Below are 21,698 nucleotides of genomic sequence, written 5' to 3'. Positions count from 1 at the left end.
GGATGTTTCTTAGCCCTTTTCTCCCGGAGGGACGAGATCCCGCTCGTCTCCACGTCCCCGGCACACAGCACAGGGTCTTGGGGCACAAAATTAGTAACAATACAACCTCTGCCATGGGCCAGGCCCTGGGCCGAACGGCCACACAGCGTCTCTTGTATTCTCAGAAATGTCAGGTGGGCTCTAGCATGATCTGCATTCCAGAGATAAGGAAACATATGCCCAGAGAGGTGAAGTGACTGGCCCGAGGTCACACAGCTAGGAAGTAGCAGGGGGAAGATTCGAACCCACGTCTGGCCAACGGTAACCGCTGCACCGTAGGATTTCCTCATGTTTATTCAACTCAGGTCTTCAGAAGCGAAGGCCAGGGAGGGCCTGACCCCTCACTGAATGAGCCCCGGAAATGGATCCCCCTCTGCCCAGCGTCCTAGAGCAGGATGGACCCCAGGGGACGCCTGCCTGGGACCCCGCAGGAGCCGCGTTCCCCGCCTCATCAGCCGCTGCCCTGGGTGGAAGGCCGTGCACCTCCCAGGCCTTCCTTCCGCGTCCAGGCGGCCCCCCTCTCACGCCAGGCCCACGGGGCGCACGCTCAACCCCGCACCTCTGCTGCAGGCAGTGCCGCTCCTGCGACGTCACGCCGGCCCCACAGCTGCGGGAGCACGCGGTCCACTTGGTCCACTCTCCCCACCAGGAGGCCGTGGCGTCGGCGCCCGCCTCCAGGCTGTTGGATGTTGGGCTGTTGTCCTGGGTGAGAGGCCCCACGGCGGTTAGAAGGAGGCTGGAGCACCTGGCCGGAGGGGCCTGCCGTCCCTGTGCCCTGCACAGGAGGACAGAGCCCCCTGGGTGGGTTGCTCCAAGCCCGGGCTCAGATCTCCAGCGTGGCCTCTGAGGGGGCTCCCATGGAGCTGTGGGCCTCAGGTCCTGCCTGACCCCGAGCTCTGGGACGTCCTGAGAGCCGGGTGGGATCCTGAGGCCAAACCTGACTGCCCTTTCTTCCCCCGATCAGCCTGCTGCTGGCCTGGGCTCTGCAGGACACACACCCACCCCGTCCACACACCACACTCCGGGCCTTCGCTCAGAAGGGGAGCCCAAGGCCCCTGAGGCCCCTGTCCTGTCAGACTGGCCAGTGGCCAGAAGCCCCTGCTCACGGGCTGGTCTGAGTGGCTGAGGGAGCTCTGGGAAGGTGCCCCAGGACCCAGGGACACATGCCCCGCCTCTGTCACCCAGCCCCTCTCCATCAGCCCGTCTGGGTGAGAGGCCACGTCCCCCACTCACCGTGGCCCCCGTGGATGACGCACCCCCAGCCACAAGTGCCATAGTCAGCAGGGACCAGGCCCAGCGTGAAGGCTGCCATCTGCCATCCATCCTAGGAAGCAAGACCACTGTCACTGCCATGCCAGGCCCAGCTCCTCTTCCAGCTGGTGAGGGTCTGCTTTGGCGAAAAGCTCCGGGCGCCCACCCATTGCTGAGGCCTGAGGTTATCTGGGATCGATTAGTAGTGGCTGCCTGGAGGCCCTGGCAGCAGGCCCGGTGAGCGATTAGAGATGCCTGCTGCAAGCCTGAGACCCTAGGGTGGTGGTGTGCGTGCTAAGCCTGTACCACCTGATCTGAGGGCATTTGGGGACATCGGCCCTACTTTGCCTCTAAATACCTGAGCTCCCTGAAGAATGCCTGGGGAGAGACCCAGGGCCACCTAGAGACCCAGGCTGCATCCATTGGACGAAGGAGCTGGGGTTCAGTCCATCACACTGGCCAGCAGAAAGAGCACCTCGGGATGGCTATCTGCCCAGCACTGCCTGGCCGCTGGGAGAATGACCCTCCCACCGGCCATGTGGCATTGCTGGGGGTCTGTGGATGCCATGGGCTCTGCCAAGCCCTTCCCCCCAAGCCATAGCTCCCCCTGCCCCTGAGGGACAGGCAGCATCTGCACCCCCTCTCTCCCGAGAAAAGATGCACAGCCTCCATCTCCAGAGTGCTGGATGGTGGGGGCCCAGGACCACAGGGCTGTCTTCTTCCCGAGAAGTCAGCACCCCTGGCCCAAACACCACCTGACCTCCCTGCCAGGGGTCCCATCAAGGGGTGCCTCCAGCCTCCCAGGCCCTCAGCCTCCCCTCTCTGCCCCTGAAAAAGGAAAAGCCTATGGTGGCCTCTGTCCAGGGTTTATGTCCGCTGCCGAGTGTCACATGCCAGCGGGTTGAAAAAGGATTTCAGAAACCACCCATGCCATCCCCTTATAGCCTGGAACCAGAGAGGGCAGTCATTTTGCCCAAAGCCACCCAGCCAGGTGGGGGACCAGTCCCCTGCACCCAGCTAACTCCAGGGAAAGAAGGACAGGAGTCCCCACAAGCCCGCGCCTGCCAGCCCTGAAACCAACTCCACATCTGTCCGCCTCCTTCCTCCACCAAACCCTCATTTCCTCACAGCTCAACCTCCTGCAAATTTTCAGGAGGTACCCCAAGGACCCCCTTGCACCCCAAAAATGAGGGAGGTGAGGGAGCAGTGCACTGGACACCTCGTGATCCCCACCTCCCCCCAGTGCCTGCCAGCCACCACCCCACCTGGAGGCCGCCCCTCCCCCCCAGGCCTCCATCTGCACCCCCCACCAGCCTCCCGAGAGTACGGAGCCCCCTCGGCAGTCCCATTGGCTAGCTGGTGCCCCGGCTCCTGCCTGCAGGCTGAAGACAGGTGCTGAGCCGGCCGCACACTTGGTTTTCATTAAGGCTCCCAGACGCCGCTGGCGGCAGGCCAGGCGCGGCTCACGCGGGATCCATCCCTCCCTGGGGTCCAAAAACAGCCACCAGCCAGCGGGAGAGGCTTGCCGCGCAAACGAGGGCTGCAGGCACCCCGCGGGCTGGGAGCCGAGGGGCCCCGCCCTCACGGTGCCCGGAGGGTCTGGACCCCTTCGGCGAGCCCTGCTCTTGTTACATAACGGCTCCCCCGAGGGGGCCGGGGGATCCTCGGCCCGCCCTTGGGACTGCAGCCCCCGGGGGCCCCGGGAGCGCTGCGGCGGGAGGCGGCATGGGTGGAGGTGGCCTACCTGGCCCGAAGCGAGATGGGTCGGCAGGTGGTCCTCCCGGAGCAGGGGCCGAGCGGCGGCGCCAGGTGCGCGCGGGGCAGGGGGTGGCTCTGCGGAGCGCAGGGAGCTGCGGGCGCTGCCTCTCTCCCTTCCTCCTCCTCCCCTCGCCGCCTCCCTCCTCCACTTCAAAGAGCACCCACGAGAGGGGGTTCCCAGGGAGGCGCGCAGCCCAGTGGCGGCTCTGCCGCGCGGCGGCCTTTATAGCTGTCAGGCAGACAGGGAGGAACTCACACTTCCCACCAGGCGGCTCCCCCGCCCGCCGCCGGCCGGCCTGGCGCGCACGTTAACCCGCTCCGCGCCTCTGGAGCCCGGCCAGGCCGGCCCAGCTGCCTGCTGACGGCCGCCGCGGCGGCGAGCGGGGAGGCCGCCTTCCCGGGTCCAGACCTCGCGGCCGCGCGTCCGGAGGTCCAGACGGAGCAGCCGCTGGCCTGGGGGAGCCCCGGGCTTGGTCTGTTGGACGTCTGCCTCCGGAGGGGGCCCAGGCTCAGACGCTCCCCAGAATGGAGTCCGAGACGGATGAGGCATCCAACAGGGCAGGTCCGTTGCACAGATGGAAAGCCTGAGGCTGAGAGGCGAGGCGGCGCTCTGAGCCAGCCTGGGAAAAGCTCTCCCGGGCAGCGGGGGCCTAAGCAGGCGGAGGGGCTGAGGGAGACGCAGCAGGGCTCGGCCAAGGGTTCCGGGGAAGAGACACAAGGGCCCAGGGCCTGCTGACCAGACAGCCAGAATGGCCAGAGCCAGCGGAGGGGGAGGCGCAGGCAACTCTGCAGAGGTTCAGCACCAGCTTGGCAGGGCACAGCGGCCCAGCAGGGCCTGAGCCAGCTGGGCAGCCCCTGGCAGGCCGGCGTGGGGCTCCAGGCCTGTGTTCCCGCTGGGTCAGAGCGTGGAGCCGAGCACGGAGCAAGCAGCACGTGCTCAGGGCCCCCCCAGCAGACCCCAGACTTTGCAAGCTGCACGCGAAGCGAGGCCAGGCACCCAGGCCCGCACGGCAGGCTCCCCGGACGCACAGAGGCACCTCCAAACGGTGGGCCATTTCATCCATTCCCCTGCCTCCGCGCTGCAGATGTCGGAGGCTCCCAGTGGTGCCCGGAAAGCCCTCCCCCTGTCTGCATCCTCCCTGCCGGAAGGAACTGGGGCGAGCTCCTTCGGTTGCTTCCTTGGGCGGCTGAGAATCACTCCACCCCTGGGGAAACTCTGCCACCAGCAGGAAAAGTTCTGGCAGAAAGAGAAAAGCTAACGCCTGCTGCCCTGTACCCAGCTCCTCCTCAGTGCCTTGAGCTACGGGGCAGCATCCTCGCTGTCCCCATGCTGCAGACAAAGGCTCTGAGACCACTGAGTGACACCTGAGGTCACACATCCAGTGAGCAGCACATCAGGGACCCCAGAGCCCTGATCGATGGCATCGTCTCCACCTGGCGGGTCCTTCCATCACGTTCATGCTCCACGGAACCCTCTGGGGTGGCACGGAGTCTTCTCCACTGGGGCCTCTGGGACGTCCAGCGGCACCAAGACTCGAACCCGGGTCCACGCTGCCCCCTGCGGTTGGCGTGGTGAAGCGCAGGCATGATGGAGCCTGGCATGCTGCACTGGTACACACTCTCCCAGGCACACTCACCCACCGACCCCCTCACGGGAACACACTCACTCTGGGGGCCAGCGCCAGGGCCCAGCACCCCTGGCATGGCCTCCAGCTCTCCCAGCAGTGCTGGCTCCACGTCCAGCCAGCGCCAGGGTGGCTAACGGTTTCCCCTGGGAGGGACCCTCCAGCCAGCCGACGCAAACACTCCAGCGCCTTCACTTAGCTCGGCAGGACAGTGCACAGGCCCTGGCACCTCCAGGAGTGGGTGACCCGGACCTGCCACCCATCCACCCCACCTGCTACCTCCAGGAGTCGGCTGGGGCTCCCCCTCCCCGACGGACACCAGCGAGACCCCAAACTGCAAAGCCATAGGGAGCTGTGACACTGCTGGGTCCACTGGTGGCGGGGGCTTCAGAGGCAACCAGTGGGAGACAAGGAGGGGGGTCTCTGAGGCCCCTGGAGACCCTAGGAATCAGGCCCAGGCAGGAAGCACCCCTAAGACCCTGTCGCATGCCAAGGCCAGAGCTGCTGTCCCTTCCGGAGACCTGGTCAGGGTGGGCCCCCTGGGGGAGGCTTAGAGGCACGGGGACCCACTCATGGGGTCGCCGCCAGGCCTGGAGGTCAGAACCCAGAGCACAGAAGGGGCCTCCAACCGGCTGCCCAGTGAGTGACCCGAACAGCAGCCCAGGACCACTCGGAAGAGGCCATGCCTGGGCCAGGCTCTGCCGTCACCACGTTGAAGGTCTGATCATGTTATCTTGGAATTCGTGTTCTGGGGGCGACGTGAGATGGGGCTTCTGCTGGAGGACTCCCAGCCCCCTCACCTCTCAGGACTGCCCTCTGCACCCCTGGGGACCCGGGGTCAGCATCTTGGGTGGGGCCCCAGGCACTCACCCCAAGACCTGCTGCACCCAAGCAAGCACAACGGTAAGAGTGACTGAAAACGCGCCTGTTGTTCGGGAGGTGTCCCGGAGGGAGAGCGCTCTGTCCTGCTGGTAAACAAGGAGCTCCCCGTTTTGCACTGAGCCCCACAGGCCACCCGGGGACACTGGGAATTGCCACCTCCCAACCCCGACAATGCCCGGGGCTCCCTGGAGAGTCCCTAAAAGAAATGGTTGGAGCCCGCATTTTGTTCCTGCTCCCCCCTCTCTGCAGTCTTTCTCTCACAGCCATCTGGACATGCATAGGCCTCCAGATGCTCTTCTGAGGCCGCCTCCTCCAGGAAGCCCGCCAGGAGACCCAGCACGTTGATTTGGCTTCTCACACTGGGTGGCCTCTCCAAGGGCCGCTGCAGGTTCTCCCCGCGTCCTCAGCACCTGCCAGGGCCCAGCACCGAGAAGGCAATCAGTACACGGCCGGGTGGGTCTGTCTGGCTGCTCCTTGTCCTTCAGGAGGAGGGTGAGCTGTCCGCTCTACCATCTGTGCGGTCCCGACAGGGCGCTCAGAAGATCCCTGGGATGTGTAGGAGACTGTCTTTCCACCGGCGCTTTCCGGGTGTCCGAGGAGGAGCTCGGAATCAGGAAAATGGGAACAGTTCTTCAGACAGGTGGGGAGAGGCGTGGGAAACGGGGTGGGGGGAGGAGCCAGCTTGGGGAAGGGAAGGGGCTGGGCGGGGGAGGGGCTCGGTGGGCCACGGGGCGACCGGTGTGGAGGGTCGCAATGGACAGCCCAGTGTCCGAAACGGAGCTCAGAAGGACGGGGACCGTAGCCAGAGCCCATGTGAGGTGGGTCCTCGGCCATGGCACCCAGAGGCCAACCAGCTGGACCCGGAGAGCAGCACACGTCTCCCCTCTCCCTGATGACCTGCTGCCCACCCAGAGCCTCGGGCATCCTGGGCAATGACAGCACAGCCTTCGCCCCTAACAGGGACAGGACCACCGAGGGACTTTGTGGCCAGTCTGGAGGCGGTTGGCCAGGACTGCAGGAAGGCCAGGCCCCAGAGGGGGGCCCAGCAGCCCATCTGCCCCCAGGAGCTCCCTGCCCAGCTTTCTTGACTCTGGGCCCAGGCTGGCCATTCAGAAAAACCCTCCCCCACAGAGCCCTGGGGGTCAGCAGGCTGGAGGCTGGACCACAAAACAGAGTTCTCTCCCTCCCTCTTTCTGAGCAGCGGCTTTTATCTATTAGGAAAAAAAAGCCAAGTCTTCCAGTTCAAAGGGGAGACTTGGGGGGGTGAAGCCTCTTTGCTCTCAAAATCCGTAAGAGAGAGGCCCCTTTGTCCCCAGATCAGGAGCAAGGACAGGCCCTGGGAAGCCCTGGCATGGCCAGGAAGTGAGCGCCAGTGACAGACCGCGGTGGGACAAGGGGCAGGGGGGCAGAGCTGGTGGGGGCTGTGTCCTTAAGCGCCTGGATTTCCCTGCCTGCCCAGGTGCTCAGGCCAAGCGCAGGGGAAGAGGGTCAGCCCCTGCAGGGACGGCGGAAGTTGGTACCTACCCAGCAGCCCCTCCGCTGCCACAGGGCCTGTGCCTGAGGAAGACCGGGTGCCCAGGAGCCTGGTCCCCTCTCGGCCTTACTCTCCCCTCTGCGCAGAGAGGTGGGCTCGGTGAACAGCAGCACGGTGGCAGCGGTAGGAGAGCAGGGGAGAGCCCGGCTCTGCGATGCAAGCAAGCCTGGCTTCCCTCCCAGCCCCACGTCCGGCTCCTGGTCCCTCGGGCGGCCATCGCTCCGGGAATGGATGGCAAGGCCCACCTTTCAGGGGCTAATTGCCCTGGGCTCCCCAGGTTTGCTTTATTCCAGACACGCCGCGCTTCCTGGGCCGGCCCCTCTCACGGCTCCATGCCGGCGCTCGCAGCCACCCTATGAGACAGACACAGGGAGCCCCACTTTGCAGATGAGAGGATGGGCTCACGAGGGCCAAGGACTCGCCAGGGACGAGGGGCGGGGAGGGGCGGAGCCCTCACCCCGCTCAAGCAGGTGTTCAGGAGCTGGGGGTAGCCTGAGATGCCACTTTTCAGCCATTAGCTGAAGACACACGAATGTCGTCACAGAGGCCACAGATGGTTCTCTGGCCGCGGGACTCCAAGGGAGGGGTCAGGAGCATCAGTATCCAGCCCCCCTCCCACCAGGTACAGGGGCCAAGGCGCGAGGGCTGCTGTGCTCTGGGCTGACCTGGAGCTGTGGGTCGGGTGTTCAAAACTTGGAGGCTGCGAAGCAGCAGCTGGCCCTGCTATCCTGGGCCGCTGAGCAGACAGACAGCTGTCCGGGAGGCGGGAGCTGTGTGGCATTCCAGGCATTTCAGCACCTCTATAAAACCGGCCTGCTCGGCCAGGGGAGGGGGGCGAGGGAAGGGGTGGGCAGGGAAGTCAGCTCCCCCTCCCACTCCCCAGGCTGGGGCTGTCCTGCCAGGGCCACCCCCGACCCCCAGGAACCGGCCCCTCCCGGGTGCCACTGGGACCAGCGCCATCTGCTGGGAGAGGAGAGATGCCGCCTGGGGCTGGGAGGGGCGGCCGGGGCGGCCTGCGAGGCTGGCCAGCGCAGGGGGGCCCTGCGCTAGGAGCACGTGCCAGGAACCCATCTCCACGCCCCTCAGGGCCTCAGTGCCCCCCTCCATAAAATGGAGAGAGAGACGTCTATCCCCTGTGCAGCTGCTGACAGGGCCCAAAGGGACAAAGTGGAAGAGCGCTTGGCACAGGCTGGCACTGAGTGAATATCTGTGTGCACAAGTGGTTTTCAAGACACTCGGGTGTGGTGGGGGTTAGAAGGGAGAGGCCACACCCCACCGGGCCAAGGGCTATAATACCGCCAGGGTGTCCTGGCCCAAGGAGGGAGGGCGGGCTGCCTGGGGGGTCTGGTTTGGCCCAAGCACCAGCAGGTGAGGGGTGCGGGGTGGGGAGTGCTGGAGGCGGGCTGGCAGGCGGAGGCCACCGGAGGCGGGAAGGCTCGGGGACGCCAGCGCACGTCTCTGCTGGCTCAGAGCCCGCCCGGCCTGATCCTGTCCCCCCCAGCCCTGTACCTCCAGAGGCAGCAACACCCCCAAAGCAACTAGCCTGTCTCTCCTCTGCCTCCCCGCTCCCAGCTCCTCAGGCCAATGGCTTCCCTGGCTGCAGGGAGAACCGAGGGTCATTTCAGTCCTGTTCAGAGCTGGACGCCTTCCCCTGAGCCAGCTGGTCTGTCTCCAGGCGGCCAGGTCTGGGACGGGAGCCACACGCAGGCTGTACCCCCACCTCCAGCCTGCACTCCACCCCCGGCCTCAGAGGGCCGCTCGAGTTCCAGCCTTTCTGCAGGGGGCTCCTCAGGCGGCCCCCCGCCCTGGCCACCTGTCTCCAGGCTTTGGGGCAGCCCCCCCTCGGCCCCCCTCCTCCTTAATTGCTATCACACATGTGTGCCTCCTCTCCTGTCTCTCTCCCCTCCCCCTTTTCCCTTCCCCAAGCTTGCAGCCCTGGCCCTGGGAGTTTACGGCTGCACACACACACACACACACACACACACATGCACAAAACCAACTGTGGAATGTTTGCCTGCTCCTGAGTGGGGTTTATGGCTCCAAAGAGTTCTCTCCTAGCACCTGATATCAAATCCATTTCCTCAATATACAGTCTCCACTCCTCCTGGAAGCTGGGGCTGGGGACCCAAGGGGCTGGGGCTGGGCAGGAGCTGAAAAGGAGAGGTGGGCTGGTATGGCCAGGGCGCCTGCGACCAGCTGGCAGGGGGTCGCCTGCCTCTTTCCCGAAGCCGCACACACAGCAGGATCTGGTTTTCCCATTTGGAGAGGGACCGGGGCTCCCGACGCCAGACCGAAGTGCGCCGCGGCCACGCCTCCTGCACGCTCATTCATTCTTTAACAAAGTCATTCATTCAGCCAGTGTCTGCAGAATGCCCCCCACGTGCCAGGCTCTGGCCCCGGGCACGGGCAGCAAGCCGGCCAGCCAAGCGGAGGGCACATCACCCAAGCGGCCCCACGCCCAAGGCACCGCAGAGATGCAGGGACAGGAATGGGGGGCGTGTTGGGGCCCAGGGCAGAGCCACAGGTGTCAGAGGAGGAGGCTGTGTGTCCTTTGAAGGGGAGGCGGGGAGGCTGGGCTGTGCAGTGTGCAGGGGGCCGGGCAGGGATGGGCAGTGGTCTCCCCGAGAGCTTGGGCTTCACACTGAGAGCTGTGGGTACCTCGGAAGGCGCTTGGGCAGAAGAACGAGGCGCCCAAATATACAGAGTAGGACCTTTCACTGCAGACAGCAGAGTTGGGCTCTGGCCAACACTGGACAAAAAAGAGAGTTCTGGAAAGGTGTGAGGGGGATTCCGGACGAAAGGAAGGTAGAGCAGCGGGCCCAGGGTGGGAACAAGCCAGCAGCCTCGCCTTGAGGCTCCGACAGGCATGGGCGGCCCTTGCTGTTGCTCCAGATTCCAAATGCCAGAGCAGAAGTCCGGCCTAGCCGTACAGTGGACGACCGCCCCACCAAGACCCAAAGGACAGGCCACTTGTCACAATGTGGGCGTATCTCAGGAACATTCCAGGGCAGGGAAAGAAGTCGGCCCCTAAAGGATGCAGAGCGCATGAGTCCGTGTCTGCTGTGCAAGTAAAGTCAGGTACGAGAACCACGAACCATGAACCATGAACCATGGCTGCCTCTGCCGGGGGCTTGCGGCCAAGGGCACGGGGCACCCCCAGGAGAGATCACAGAGCATGCGTCAAAACTCATCTGACCATGGAGTTCCCATCGTGGCTCAGCTGTTAATGAACCCAACTAGCATCCATGAGGATGTGGGCTCCATCCCTGGCCTCACTCAGTGGTGTAGGCCGTGAGCTGTGGTGTAGGTCACAGACGCGGCTCGGACCCTGCCTTTGCTGTGGCTGTGGTGTAGGCCGGCGGCCACAGTTCCGATGAGACCCCTCGCCTGGGAACCTCCATGTGCCGCAGGTGCAGCCCTAAAAGACAAAAAAAGATGAGACAAGACAAGAAAAAAGAAAAGGAAGAGCTCCTCCCACCGTACGTTTTAAATCCGTGCCTTTTATCGTGGGCGGCATCATTCGATCACGATGAAAAACACAACGGGAGAAATGCTGTTCTTTTACTGACAACAATCAAGGGATGAACTCATGAAGCCAGCATGATTCCGTCAGTGCCTGTAGGGAGAGAGGGTCGCCTGCGCAGCTCACACGCCCGGATCGTCTCTTGGCCAGAGGATGATGGGGGGGGGGAGCATCCTGCCAGGCTGCTCCCTCGAGACCTGTTTAGCAAGAGAAGGAATGTCTCCAGGGCCAAGGAAGGCCGAGAGCCCTAGCATCCGCCTTGCCTTGGGGACACTGATAGAGGTGGTCCTGGCTTGTGTCCTTCAGGTTCAAAGCTATGTGACCGCAGAGAAAAGACAGTGAGTTTCGTGTGTTCAGGCACCAAGGAAGCCTGCTTGGAGCAGGAGCAGGTGAGCAAGAAGGGCATGGGCGCTGGTAGGTTGGCTTCTTCTGGTGACCGGAACGGGCTCAGCCTTGGCCTCTCTCTCGCCCCCACCCCCGGGCCCTGTGCACACGTGACTCCAGCAGCAGGGTCTGCTTTCCTCTCGTGTTCTGGGCTCCTGAGCGCCCTGGAGAGGGGCGAGGATGGAGAGTGGCTGAACATCGGGGGTGCGGATGGGGACTCCGCTCCATCGAAGCTGTGGCCTCCAAAAACAAGGGGGGACTCCTTGAATCAACTGCTCTGATCCCTCCAAAACAAAGGAGAGAGAGAGGGTGAGGCAAGGGCCGACCAGCGGGATCAGCTGTTGGCTCTCCTCCCCGGGCGGTGGACATGTGCGCGCCCCTCCCCGCCTCGCAGGGTATTTAAACCGCAGCTGCCATCGGAGCCCCCGCTGGCAGGAGCGACCCTTCTCCCTGCCTCTTCCCTGCCCTGGGGACCCGGGAGGCCCGCACCCTCCCTTCCTCCCCGGCCCATGGGGACCGTCATGGCCAAACTGCTGCTACCCACGCTGAGCAGCCTGGCCTTCCTCCCCACGGTCAGCATCGCTGCCAAGCGGCGGTTCCACATGGAGGCCATGGTCTATCTCTTCACCACGTTCTTCGTGGCGGTAAGTCCGGGGGCTGGGCCAGGACCCAGCCGGGCCCCCTCCGGGGCCGGAGGGCAGGGGCCGTCTTTCCCCCACTTCCCTGTGTTGGGTGACGCAGAGCAGTGATGGGAAGGAGAAAGAAAGGGCCCAGAGACAAGGAGAGAGGGTACGGGGACCCCCTGGGCCTCCCTGGACCTCAGTTTCCCCAGCGGCACTGGCACGTCTCTCTGGGCTGGACCAGACCCCGAGGCTGCTCACGGCTCCGGCTCCCCTCTCCCGCCCGCCCTCCCGACACAGGCCCGGAGGGAGCTCCAGGGCCGAGGGCGCGTGTGGGGCCAGTGAGTCTGGCTCCAGGATTCTGGAGCTGGCCTCGGACTCTGGGTCCTTCTCTCTCTTTCTATTTTTATGTCTGTGGCTCCCGCTCGCTCGCTCTCTGCCCCCGCCTCCCTCCGTGGCTCCCTTTTCCTCTGTGTTTCTCTGACTGGTTTTCTCTGTGTCTGTTTTCTTGTTTCCCTTTCTCTCGGTCTGTGTCTGGTTCTCTTGATTTCTGGAACAATATCCCCATAGAATTTACCCTCTTCCTAAATCTCTTGGTCTCTCTCTCTCTAGCTTTGCTCCCTTTCCCCTCCGCAAGCCTCCCCGGATCTGTCTGTCCATCGCTGCAGCTTCGGTCGGTCTGTCTGTCTGTCTAGCTACCTTCCCATGCACTAACCAGTCACCTGCACGTCTGTATCTAACTAATCACCTCTTCTCCTGCCTGGTCAACCATCATCTCTCCACGGGTCGGTGCCTTCCTGCCTCCTGTCGCTGTCCCTCTGAGGCTCCCCCCCCCTCACCGCTGGACCCCGAGAGGGCCCCCCTCTCTTTCTCCATCTTCTCTGCGGGTCCAAGGAGCAAGGGCGGGGGACGGGAGCCAGGGTCCTGTCCTCTGAGCCCGTGTTAGACCCTGCCCTGAGAACCACAGTCACCACCAGGCCAGGCCCTCCTGCCGGGCTGAGCCGGCCCCACAGCTGCCTCCGCAGCCCACCCAGCCCTGCCCCGCCCAGCCAGAGCAGCAGGGGCAGCTGCCTCCTGTGACAAATGTCCCCTGGCCTCCAAGACACACCCGGCCCTTTTCTCCCAGAGCCCCCATGGCCAGTTCTGAGCCCCACATGGCGTCTTCTGTGTTCCAGCGGGACCGTGCTGTGACAATTGTAGTTTCTGTGCTGGACGCCCATGCTGTGTGCTTTGTCACGTGAGGTCCCCTGGCCCACCCCACAGAGTGGATGATCTTGTCCCCACTGGACAGAAGGCCACGCCCACCCCCTGGAACCATCAGCCACTTGTCTGAGCTCACGGGCCAGAGCCTGCTAGGTCAGCCTCCAGGGGCTCTGCTCTCTCCTCCCAGGCCCTTGGCCCCGCTGCCTCCTCAGCCAGTACCACCAGGCCTCATCAGTTGGAAAAGGAAGGGACACCTCGCAGGCACAGAGGCCGCGTGTCCACAGCTACCCAGCCCTTCTCCTTGGCAGGTGGTCCCCCTGAATCTCACCTCCCCAACCTGTCCAGCAGAGGTGAACCCTGGCCCTCCTGGGCAAGCTCTCCTCCAAACCTCTATAAACCCTGCCTCCTCGACCCTGCATTCACAGGCAAACTTGCTGAGCACCATCTGTGAGTCAGCTCTTCCCTGGGAACTGGGGTGACCGCTGGCACAAGGCAGATGGGGGGCAGGGCCCAGCGTCCAGCATCTCTCAGGGTTAAGCCTTTAATCACATGCGGGGATCTGTGCTACATAAGAGGCACAGGGGTCAGAGTCGGCAGATGGTGGGGCTCAGGTGGGGGTCAGGAGATGGAGTTCTGGAAGGAGGAGGAGGGCAGAAGAACATCTATGTCACTTGCAGGGCCTGGTTCTGGCTGCCAGAGCCATGAGGCACAAGTGCTTTCCTCCCTCCTCTATTCCGGAAGTGTGAGCACCTTGATCAGGCCCTACCTGAAGCTTCTTTTTCCTGCGCTAAATAGTCATATTCAACTGCCTGGTTCCCCTCTTCTAACCTCGTCTTTACCAGTGTCACGTCAAAGGGTGCAGCATCCAAAGCTCAACACAGTTCCCTAGGTGGGTCCGACCAGACAAAGGGGAGCAGTGCCGTCTCCTCCCCTGTTCTGGACACTATACCTCTATTAATACTGCCTAGGTGCACCTTAGCTTTAGGTAAGGTAAAGTTGCAGTCGGGAGAAGCTCTAAATTGACCTCAACTTGCTCTGCTCACCAGGTGGCCCAGGGCTCCTGCTCTCCCACCCCCCACCTCCACCCCCACGCCCGTAGCATCTCTGGCACCTCCAGAGACGGCTGCTCTCCTGCATGCCTCCTCATCCTGCTGAGCTGGGCTAACCAAGAGTTGATTGTGCTGGTCCCCAAGCTTGTTTATGCCCTTGAACTTGTCAAAATAATTACCTCATGTCATTAAATATTACTTAAAATGATGAAATGCGTAAGCAAAAGGAGAGGGTTATTTTCTGTGAGAAATAAGTTGACTGCTTTGAAAATACAGGCATTTTGCTTTAAAAATTGCTCTTCAGCTAGGTATGGGGGAGAACCGGAGGAGGTGGGGGGAAGGAGGCCTGAGATGAAGATGCCAGGTCCAGCACCAGCACCGGGATCTCTGCCATCTTCCCGTGTAGAGAAACGGGAACTGAGAGCTGCAGGCCAGTGGTTCTCAAAGCAGGTTCCCTCTGGCAGCATCCACCTCAGCCCCAGAGCCTCTTACAAAAGCAAACCTCTGACCCCAACCCAGACCTGCACAGGGGGAGCTCGAAGGGCGGGCTCAGCACGTGCGTCTTGGGTGAGAAGTCCCCATGGGCCTGGGCAGAGCCAACGGGCACCCAAGGGGACAGGCTTGGCCTCGGCAGACCCAGGGGTTGAGGGGATGTGTGGATCCGTTTGTGGGGTCCCCACTTTGGTAGGCTCTGTCCACAGGACCCTATGGGTGACGGTGCACGGCACCCCCCCCCCTTTGTTTAAATGGAAAAACCAAGCCACTGGGCCACTCAGTGACTTGCCTGAGGTCCCGCAGCCAGCAAGTGCACTGGCTCACGGGCAGTGGCTCAGGGCCCAGCCCTGGCCCTGGGGCCCCGGTGCGCTCCTGGCCCCCCGACTGACTCGCCGTCTGTGGGTTTCCTGGCAGTTCTACCACGCCTGCCACGGGCCGGGCCTGGCTATGATCTGCTTTCTGCGCCTTGACATCCTGGAGTATTTCAGCGTCTACGGAACCGCCCTGAGCATGTGGGTCTCGCTGATGGGTGAGTGCACCCACCCCGACCCGTGCGCCCAGCCCTGCGCACAGGGTCCAGCTCCCCCCTGCCTGCCGTCTCCTCAGCCAAAGCCAGGGACGGTCCCCGGACCCCTCATCTCTGAGAACACCCCTCCTTACCTGGGGCTCCGGGCAATGCTTCGGCTATGGAAATACATGCAGCCTGGACTCCCATCTTTCATAAGCTTTTAAAATTGCTCACTTAGGGAGTTCCCATGGTGGCGCAGCAGAAACAAGTCCGACTAGGAACCATGGGGTTGCAGGTTCGATCCCTGGCCTTGCTCAGTGGGTTGAGGATCCAGTATTGCCATGAGCTGTGGTGTAATTGCAGACATGGCTCAGATCCTGCGTGGCTGTGGCTGTGGTGTAGGCCAGCAGCTGTGGCTCCAATTGGATCCCTTGCCTGGGAACCTCCGTATGCCACGTGTGTGGCCCTAAAAGGACAAAAGACAAAAAATTAAATAATTAAAACATAAAATAAAATTGCTCACTTAGTAAAGGCTTGTTTGGACAGATTTAGCAGCAGCGTTAAAGCCAGGAGATTCTTCCTGCCCGCGGAGAGCTGCTGCTCACAGTGCAGGATCCCCCCCGAAGCCCCCCAAGACTGTTCCTAAGAGTTACACAAACACTCACACACAGTTTCCAGCTCCATTTTTTTATGTAAATGGGATCATTCAAAAGCACGTTGTTCTGCAACCGTTTTTGTTTTTGATTTTGTTTTTTGGTCTTTTGTCTTTTTAGGGCCACACCCGGGGCATATGGAGGCTCCGAGGCTAAGGGTCGAATGGGAGCTGTAGCAGCCAGTGTACACCACAGCCACAGCAACACCAGGTTGGAGCCACGTCTGTGACCTACACCACCGCTCACAGCAGCACCGGACCCTTAACCCACTGAGCAAGGCCAGGGATTGAGCCTGGGTCCTTATGGATCCTAGTCAGGTTCGTTAAGCGCTGGGCCTCGATAGGAACCCCTATTCTACAACTTTTTTCCTCCTACGTGCATCTGGGGCGATGTCAGGACGCTTGGTCTGTGTGCAGGCCTGTAAGGACCCAGGCCTCTCCCCTCCCTCACCCACGGCCTTTGTGCCTGCATCTGAGTGGTCCTCCAGGAGAGACTCGTTCTTGGCCACGGGCACATGGGTCTGGGTGTTAGACCATCTTCCGGAGTCCCCGCTGTGGCTCCGCGGTAGTGAGCCCAACTCGCATCCATGAGGATGCAGGTTTGATCCCTGGTCCTGTTCAGTGGGTTAAGGATCAGGCATTGCCCTGAGCTACAGCACAGGTCACAGACGCGGCTCAGATCTCGCGTTGCTGTGGTCGAGGTGTAGGCCCACAGCTCCGATTAGACCCCTAGGGTGAGCGCTTCCATATACCGTGGGTGCAGCCCTAAAAAGAGAACATTTTTAAATTATTTTCAGGATAAATAAAATAGACTAGCTTCCTGCCGCCCTCACCCCAGCTGCTCTGCCTGCAGGAAGGCGGCCAACCGCCTATGCTTTAAAACCGTCTGCAGGGACTTCTAGCGGGTTACAAACCCCACTAGTATCCATGAGGTCGTGGGTTCGATCCCTGGCCTCGCTCAGTGGGTTGAGGATCCGGCATTGCCCTGAGCTGTGGTGTAGGTCGCAGACACAGCTCAGATCACATGTTGCTGTGGCAGTGACATAGGCCAGCAGCTGCAGCTCTGGTTCGACCCCTAGCCTGGGGACCTCCATATGCCTCAGGTGTGGCCCTAAGAAGCAGGGGAAAAAAAAAAAAAAAAAAAAAACCTATCTGTAATTCAGACCTTGGGGGACCAGGCTGGACCCTGGAGTCTCCCTGGCTGAGGGCACACGCCACACCCCGATGCCTAGCGGGGGGCCTCCTGGGGAGCAGTGGAGGGAGGGTGGCCTCGGGAAGCCCCTCGCTCACCCGCTCTCTCCTGGCAGCGCTGGCTGACTTCGACGAGCCCAAGAGGTCGACTTTCGTGATGTTTGGCGTCCTGACCATCGCCGTGCGGATCTACCACGACCGCTGGGGCTACGGCGTGTACTCGGGCCCCATCGGCACGGCCGCCCTCATCATCGCGGCCAAGTGGGTGGGTACCTTCCCCAGCGAGCCCGCCCGCCGGGGGCACCCTCCCCCGGCGACGACTCCTCCCCAGGGAGTCCCCCCCACCCCCGCCTCGGGGGTTGGCAGGCTGGACACATGGCCTCTGCCAACCCACAGAAAATGGCTATCGGGCGCCCAGCCACACAGACCCAGTTGGTACCGTGGCTGCTCCCGCTAACCCAAGCCAACCCCTCCGCCTCAGTTTCCATAGCTATAGAGTGGGTATTACAGATTAATTGAAAGAATGCATCCTAAGGGTTAGTACAGGTTTAAAAAAAAAAAAAAGAGTTCCTGCTATGGCGCTGTGGGTTAAGAACCTGATGGCGACAGCTTGGGTTGCTGCAGAGGTGTGGGTTCGATCCCTGGCCCAGGGCAGTGGGTTAAAGGATCCCACATAGCCGCAGCTGCAGTAGAGGTTGCAGCTGCAGCTCGGATTCAACCCCTGGTCTGGGAACGTCCATATGCTCTGGGTGAGGCCATTAAAAAAAAAAAAAGGCCTGACACAGAACTTGGCTTCTGAGGTGCCCAACATATAGGAGCTATTATTATTGCGGTGGTGGTTATTGACGATAATGGCTGGTTTGGATACGCCATATCAATCGGAAGTGGCCTGGGGTATCTGGGAAGACTTCCTGGAGGGGGTGAACACCGAGCTTGGTTCACATGAGGAGGGAGGATGTGACATGAGGCCGACAGGAAGCCGGAACTGCCCGTGAGCATGGACGCAGCCTGAGCAGGAGTTTCCAACACGGCTGGCCCTTGGCCGGGCACCCAGGGGCCTTTCACGTGTGGTCCTCGGGCCTCCCTGGACCCTCTGTTGTGCCAAGGCCCTCCTGGCTTTAGGGACTGCAACCCCCTCAAACCTGCCCCAGTGAAAAGGACACTCAGCAGGATGGAGCCCTGCTGGGCACCTCCTGGGAAGGAGCAGAGCCTTGCAGGCACCAGAAAGACCAGGAGAGCGGGCAGCTCTCGGGGAGAGAGGGTGGGCTGGGCAGGTGGTGCAAAATGGGCCCACCAAGCCACTGCCTGGGGGGAGGGGGGCGGAACAAAGCTCTGGGGGCCGAGCTTTCCAAACGCCCCGCTCGTCTTGGCCCCCGAGGGCGGAGGACCGGGTCTGCCCTTTGGTGAGGGAAGAAGCCAGGCTCACGCGGTCAGCCACCTCCCAAGAAGTCACGGCAGGACAAGCGCAAGGCCAGACCCCGGCTCCCTGCAGAGGCGCAGAGGGAAGGAGCGGCTTTCTCACCGCATCTTGGGGAAGCCGGGCTCGCCCTGCGCTGACCCGGGAGGCCCCTCGGAGGGGAGAGGAAGTGTGCTGGGGTCTGACTTGTCCGGGGCCCCCAGGAAGAGCCATGTTAATGAACATTCTGGAATGCGTAAACACAGAGCGCTCTGATAACGCCCCCCCCCCGCCCCCGCAGGAAGTGGGACAAAGACTCCTCCTTCTGCCCTGGAGACTGCTCCTCCAGCAGAGCTTGGCCAGTCCGAGCTGGGGCTGGATTCTCATTAGCCAGAATAAGCAGCCACTTGCCAGGGTCCCACAAAGCCCCGCAGGAACCAGGAGGGCCGCCTGGCTCCCTGCTGCCGGGGCTCAAATTGTGTTTTCTAGGCCATTTCATGCGGAGTTTATTTTGGATGTTTAAGGGCAGCTGTTTCCTGGAATGAGGGTGGATTTTTCTCCCGGAGGCTTTTCCCTGTAGGAGCCGGGCCTGGGAGCAACAGCTCTCAGGGGAGGAGCTGGGAGGAGATGGGTGATGGGGGCTGCGGGGCAGGGCCAGGCCAGGGCGCCTCCTGGGCTGGTGCCTGGTGTCCAAAGGGGCAGGGCTGGCCAAAGGGGGGCTTCTGGGCCTCGGCCGCCTGCACACAGGGTCGCACGCTCTGGCTGTGCCCACGCTCCACCCTCGCCACTGAAGGTCCCGATTGCTGTATGATGGGCTTGTCAGGCGGGGTGAGAGGAGGTGAAGGTGGGCACAGCAGCCCCACCCTCCCGCCAGGAGCACCCACCATCCAGGTGCATGCGCCATGGACCTTGATGAAATGCAAACCACCCCGCACGCTGAAACACCCTGGCCCCCCAGGTTTGGGTTTTCAGGATGTGCACCCCAATTTTCTTCATCCTTTCAGTGAACCTGTGCTTTTAAAAAATTCCTACTTGGGTCTTACTGTAGCGTCAACATCTGAGGAATGGCAGAGTTAACATGCTGGTCACATGTGTCTAATAAGTTCTATAAGAAGTGCATTGAGAAGTTCCCGTCGTAGTGCAGCGGTTAAAGAATCCAACTAGAAACCTTGAGATTACAGGTTCGATCCCTGGCCTTGCTCAGTGGGTTAAGGATCCGGCATTGCCGTGAGCTGTGGTGTAGGTCGCAGATGCGGCTTGGATCCTGAGTTGCTATGGCTCTGGCATAGGCCTGTGGCTACAGCTTGGATTAGATCCCTAACCTGGGAACCTCCATATACCGCGGAAGTGGCTCCAGAAAAAGGCAAAAAGGCAAAAAGGCAAAAAAAAAAAAAAAAAAAAGTGCGTTGAGAAGTTCCCATCGTGGCGCAGTGGTTGACGAATCCGACTAGGAACCATAAGGTTGCGGGTTCGACCCCTGGCCTCGCTCAGTGGGTTAAGGATCCGGCGTTGCCGTGAGCTGTGGTGTAGGTCGCAGACGCGGCTCGGATCCCACGTTGCTGTGGCTCTGGCGTAGGCCAGTGGCTACAGCTCAGATTAGACCCCTATACTGGGAGAATCCGTATGCCACGGGAGCGGCCCCAGAAAAGGCAAAAAAGACCAAAAGGTGCATGGGTTCAAAGCCACTGGAGTCTCGCAGGGACGGCCACACGCCCCCTCCCCGCCAGGGTCCCTCCCCCGCCAGGTCCCACACCGCCAATACCCCTTTGCTATAAATAACCACGTGTCTGGCCGCCAGGCCCCCCTCTGGCTGGAAATGTGCAAGTGTGTCCTTGCTTCACGCCAAGAGGCAGGCGGGCAGGGGGTCCTTGAGGACCAGGCGGGGGTCTCCCTGGGATCCTGCAGCTGTAGGGCCGGATGCGTCAGCGCATCTCCCACCTGAGGGTGCCCGGGGCGCCAGTGCAGGGGGGCCAGCTCCCCAGCTGGCTCAGGACACTGTCCTCTCCCCCGCAGCTGCAGCAGATGAAGGACCAACGGCGCCTGTATCCAGACAAGAGCGTGTACACACAGCAGATAGGCCCCGGCCTCTGCTTCGGGGCGCTGGCCCTCATGCTGCGCTTTTTCTTCGAGGTACCCTGGCGGGGGAGGGGGAACAGCCCACCCACAAGGGCTCCTGCCACTCCAGCCCGCTTGGGTGGGGGCTGACCGGGTGGCGCCCTCAGGAGGGTCCTCCCTCCTACTCTGCCTCCCTCCAATCCCGGCCCTTCCCCAGCACCATGGGCAGCCCCGTGAGGAGCTGGGGGATACAGAGCTTGCATCTGAGATGCGGGGCACACCCTAAGGGGCCTGGGGCCTGAGTCACACCCAGAGGCGAGGAAGGGAGGGAAAGGGGGGAGGGTAGAGCTCCAGCCCGTTGCCCGAGGTCCGGTGAGCTGGCACAGACCTTCTGTGTCCTGGGAGTTTGCTGGGCCTTGGGCAATGCCCCAGGGCCCTTCTGTGCCCTGCCAGAGTGAAAGATCACAGAGGGCAGGTCAGCGGGGGAACCTCCCCGGCCGGACTCCAGAGGACAGCAAAGGGCAGCGAGGAGCCCGCTGTAACCTCAGGGGCCATGTCAGGCCAGGCCTGCAGCCGGGCGGATCCGAGGGCCGGTGGGGAGGTAGGGGGCTGCTGGAGAAGAGATGGACTTGGGGGTGGGGGGTGGCTGAGGTCGCGCTCTCTGAGATCGGCCCTCTGCTCCTGCAGGAGTGGGATTATACCTACGTCCACAGCTTCTACCACTGCGCCCTGGCCATGTCCTTCGTCCTGCTGCTGCCCAAGGCCAACAAGAAGGCTGGAAGCGCAGGGCCACCCGCCAAGCTGGACTGCTCCACCCTCTGCTGTGCTTGTATCTGACCGCGTGGCCCAAAGCTCCCAGCCCCCCCCCGCCCTGCCTGGTCCTTCCGGACTGCAGAAACGCCCCTTCTCAGAGCCTGCGGGCTCTCTGGGGTCTGGGGAGCATCCCGCCAAGTGCTTTTTGAGAACCCACTTCTTCTGTGTCCCCCGGGTGCCAAGGAGGGTGCTGGAAAGAAACAAACATCCTGATGGACAGGTGTGTCTGCAGAAGCCCGGAGCCAGACACTGCCCCCCCTCCACGTCCCCTCCCCGCTTCCCCGGACAGCCCCATCCCAGCCACCAAGGGGCCCTGCCTGCCACCCTGGTCCCACACGCTCCCCACACCCTCTGTTTCCTGCTCTTGACCCATGCCCTCAGGTTCGGCGAGCCAGGGCCAGCAGGGCCACTTGGTCCCTGCCCCAGGCCTGGCTGCCCCTTGGCTGTCCCCCCAGCCAGGTCGCTAAATCAAACCATTTCCACTCACTGCCTGCCCGAACTCTTCTCATTCGTCATTTCATCTAATTCTCAAAATAAGTCGGGATAAACGGCGTGTTCAAGGCCCAGGGCTGGTGAGCACAGAGCCGGGCCCAGACGGCAACCCACTGTCCCGACCCCCAATCGGCCACCTCGCTCTGGCTTCCAACCCGAGCGCAAGGTCCTTTGAGCTCCGGCCCTGCCCGCGGCTGCCCAGCAGGGGAAGGTGGGCCCAGGTGGAGG

The 21,698-nt window shown here is 62.4% G+C and overlaps 2 protein-coding genes across 3 annotated transcripts in view; one reads left to right on the top strand and one right to left on the bottom strand.

Annotated features, from left to right (window-relative positions):
* The window catches only part of ADAMTSL2 (ADAMTS like 2), a 35,587-nt gene extending 32,262 nt beyond the window's left edge, over nt 1-3,325 (bottom strand). The window contains exons 1-3 of one of the 2 annotated variants that reach the window (XM_013987096.2): nt 3,035-3,325; nt 1,273-1,363; nt 599-741 (exon numbers count right to left, since the gene is read on the bottom strand). In XM_013987096.2, the coding sequence (XP_013842550.1) occupies nt 599-741; nt 1,273-1,362 (233 nt within the window). In that variant the 5' untranslated portion in view covers nt 1,363; nt 3,035-3,325. The remainder of the gene's footprint in view (nt 1-598; nt 742-1,272; nt 1,364-3,034) is intronic. The other variant, XM_005654608.3, reaches the window with a different exon arrangement.
* Nucleotides 11,430-21,477, top strand: MYMK (myomaker, myoblast fusion factor). The gene is made up of 5 exons (XM_003353702.4): nt 11,430-11,640; nt 14,778-14,892; nt 16,831-16,979; nt 20,124-20,240; nt 20,853-21,477. The coding sequence occupies exons 1-5, from the start codon at nt 11,506-11,508 to the stop codon at nt 21,000-21,002; spliced, it is 666 nt and encodes a 221-aa protein (XP_003353750.1). The 5' UTR covers nt 11,430-11,505; the 3' UTR covers nt 21,003-21,477.

Source organism: Sus scrofa, chromosome 1 (assembly GCF_000003025.6).
Source record: "Sus scrofa isolate TJ Tabasco breed Duroc chromosome 1, Sscrofa11.1, whole genome shotgun sequence".
Taxonomy (NCBI): domain Eukaryota; kingdom Metazoa; phylum Chordata; class Mammalia; order Artiodactyla; family Suidae; genus Sus; species Sus scrofa.
Note: the sequence above shows the minus strand (reverse complement) of the source record. Positions and strands in the feature narration are given on the sequence as shown.

Bases quoted from the DNA above. Each gene is read 5' to 3' on its own strand.
- MYMK (XM_003353702.4), top strand. From the start codon at position 11,506: ATGGGGACCGTCATGGCCAAACTGCTGCTACCCACGCTGAGCAGCCTG. The intron at 11,641-14,777 runs GTAAGTCCGGGG...GTTTCCTGGCAG, and splicing joins TCACCACGTTCTTCGTGGCG to TTCTACCACGCCTGCCACGG. The intron at 20,241-20,852 runs GTACCCTGGCGG...CTGCTCCTGCAG, and splicing joins TGCTGCGCTTTTTCTTCGAG to GAGTGGGATTATACCTACGT.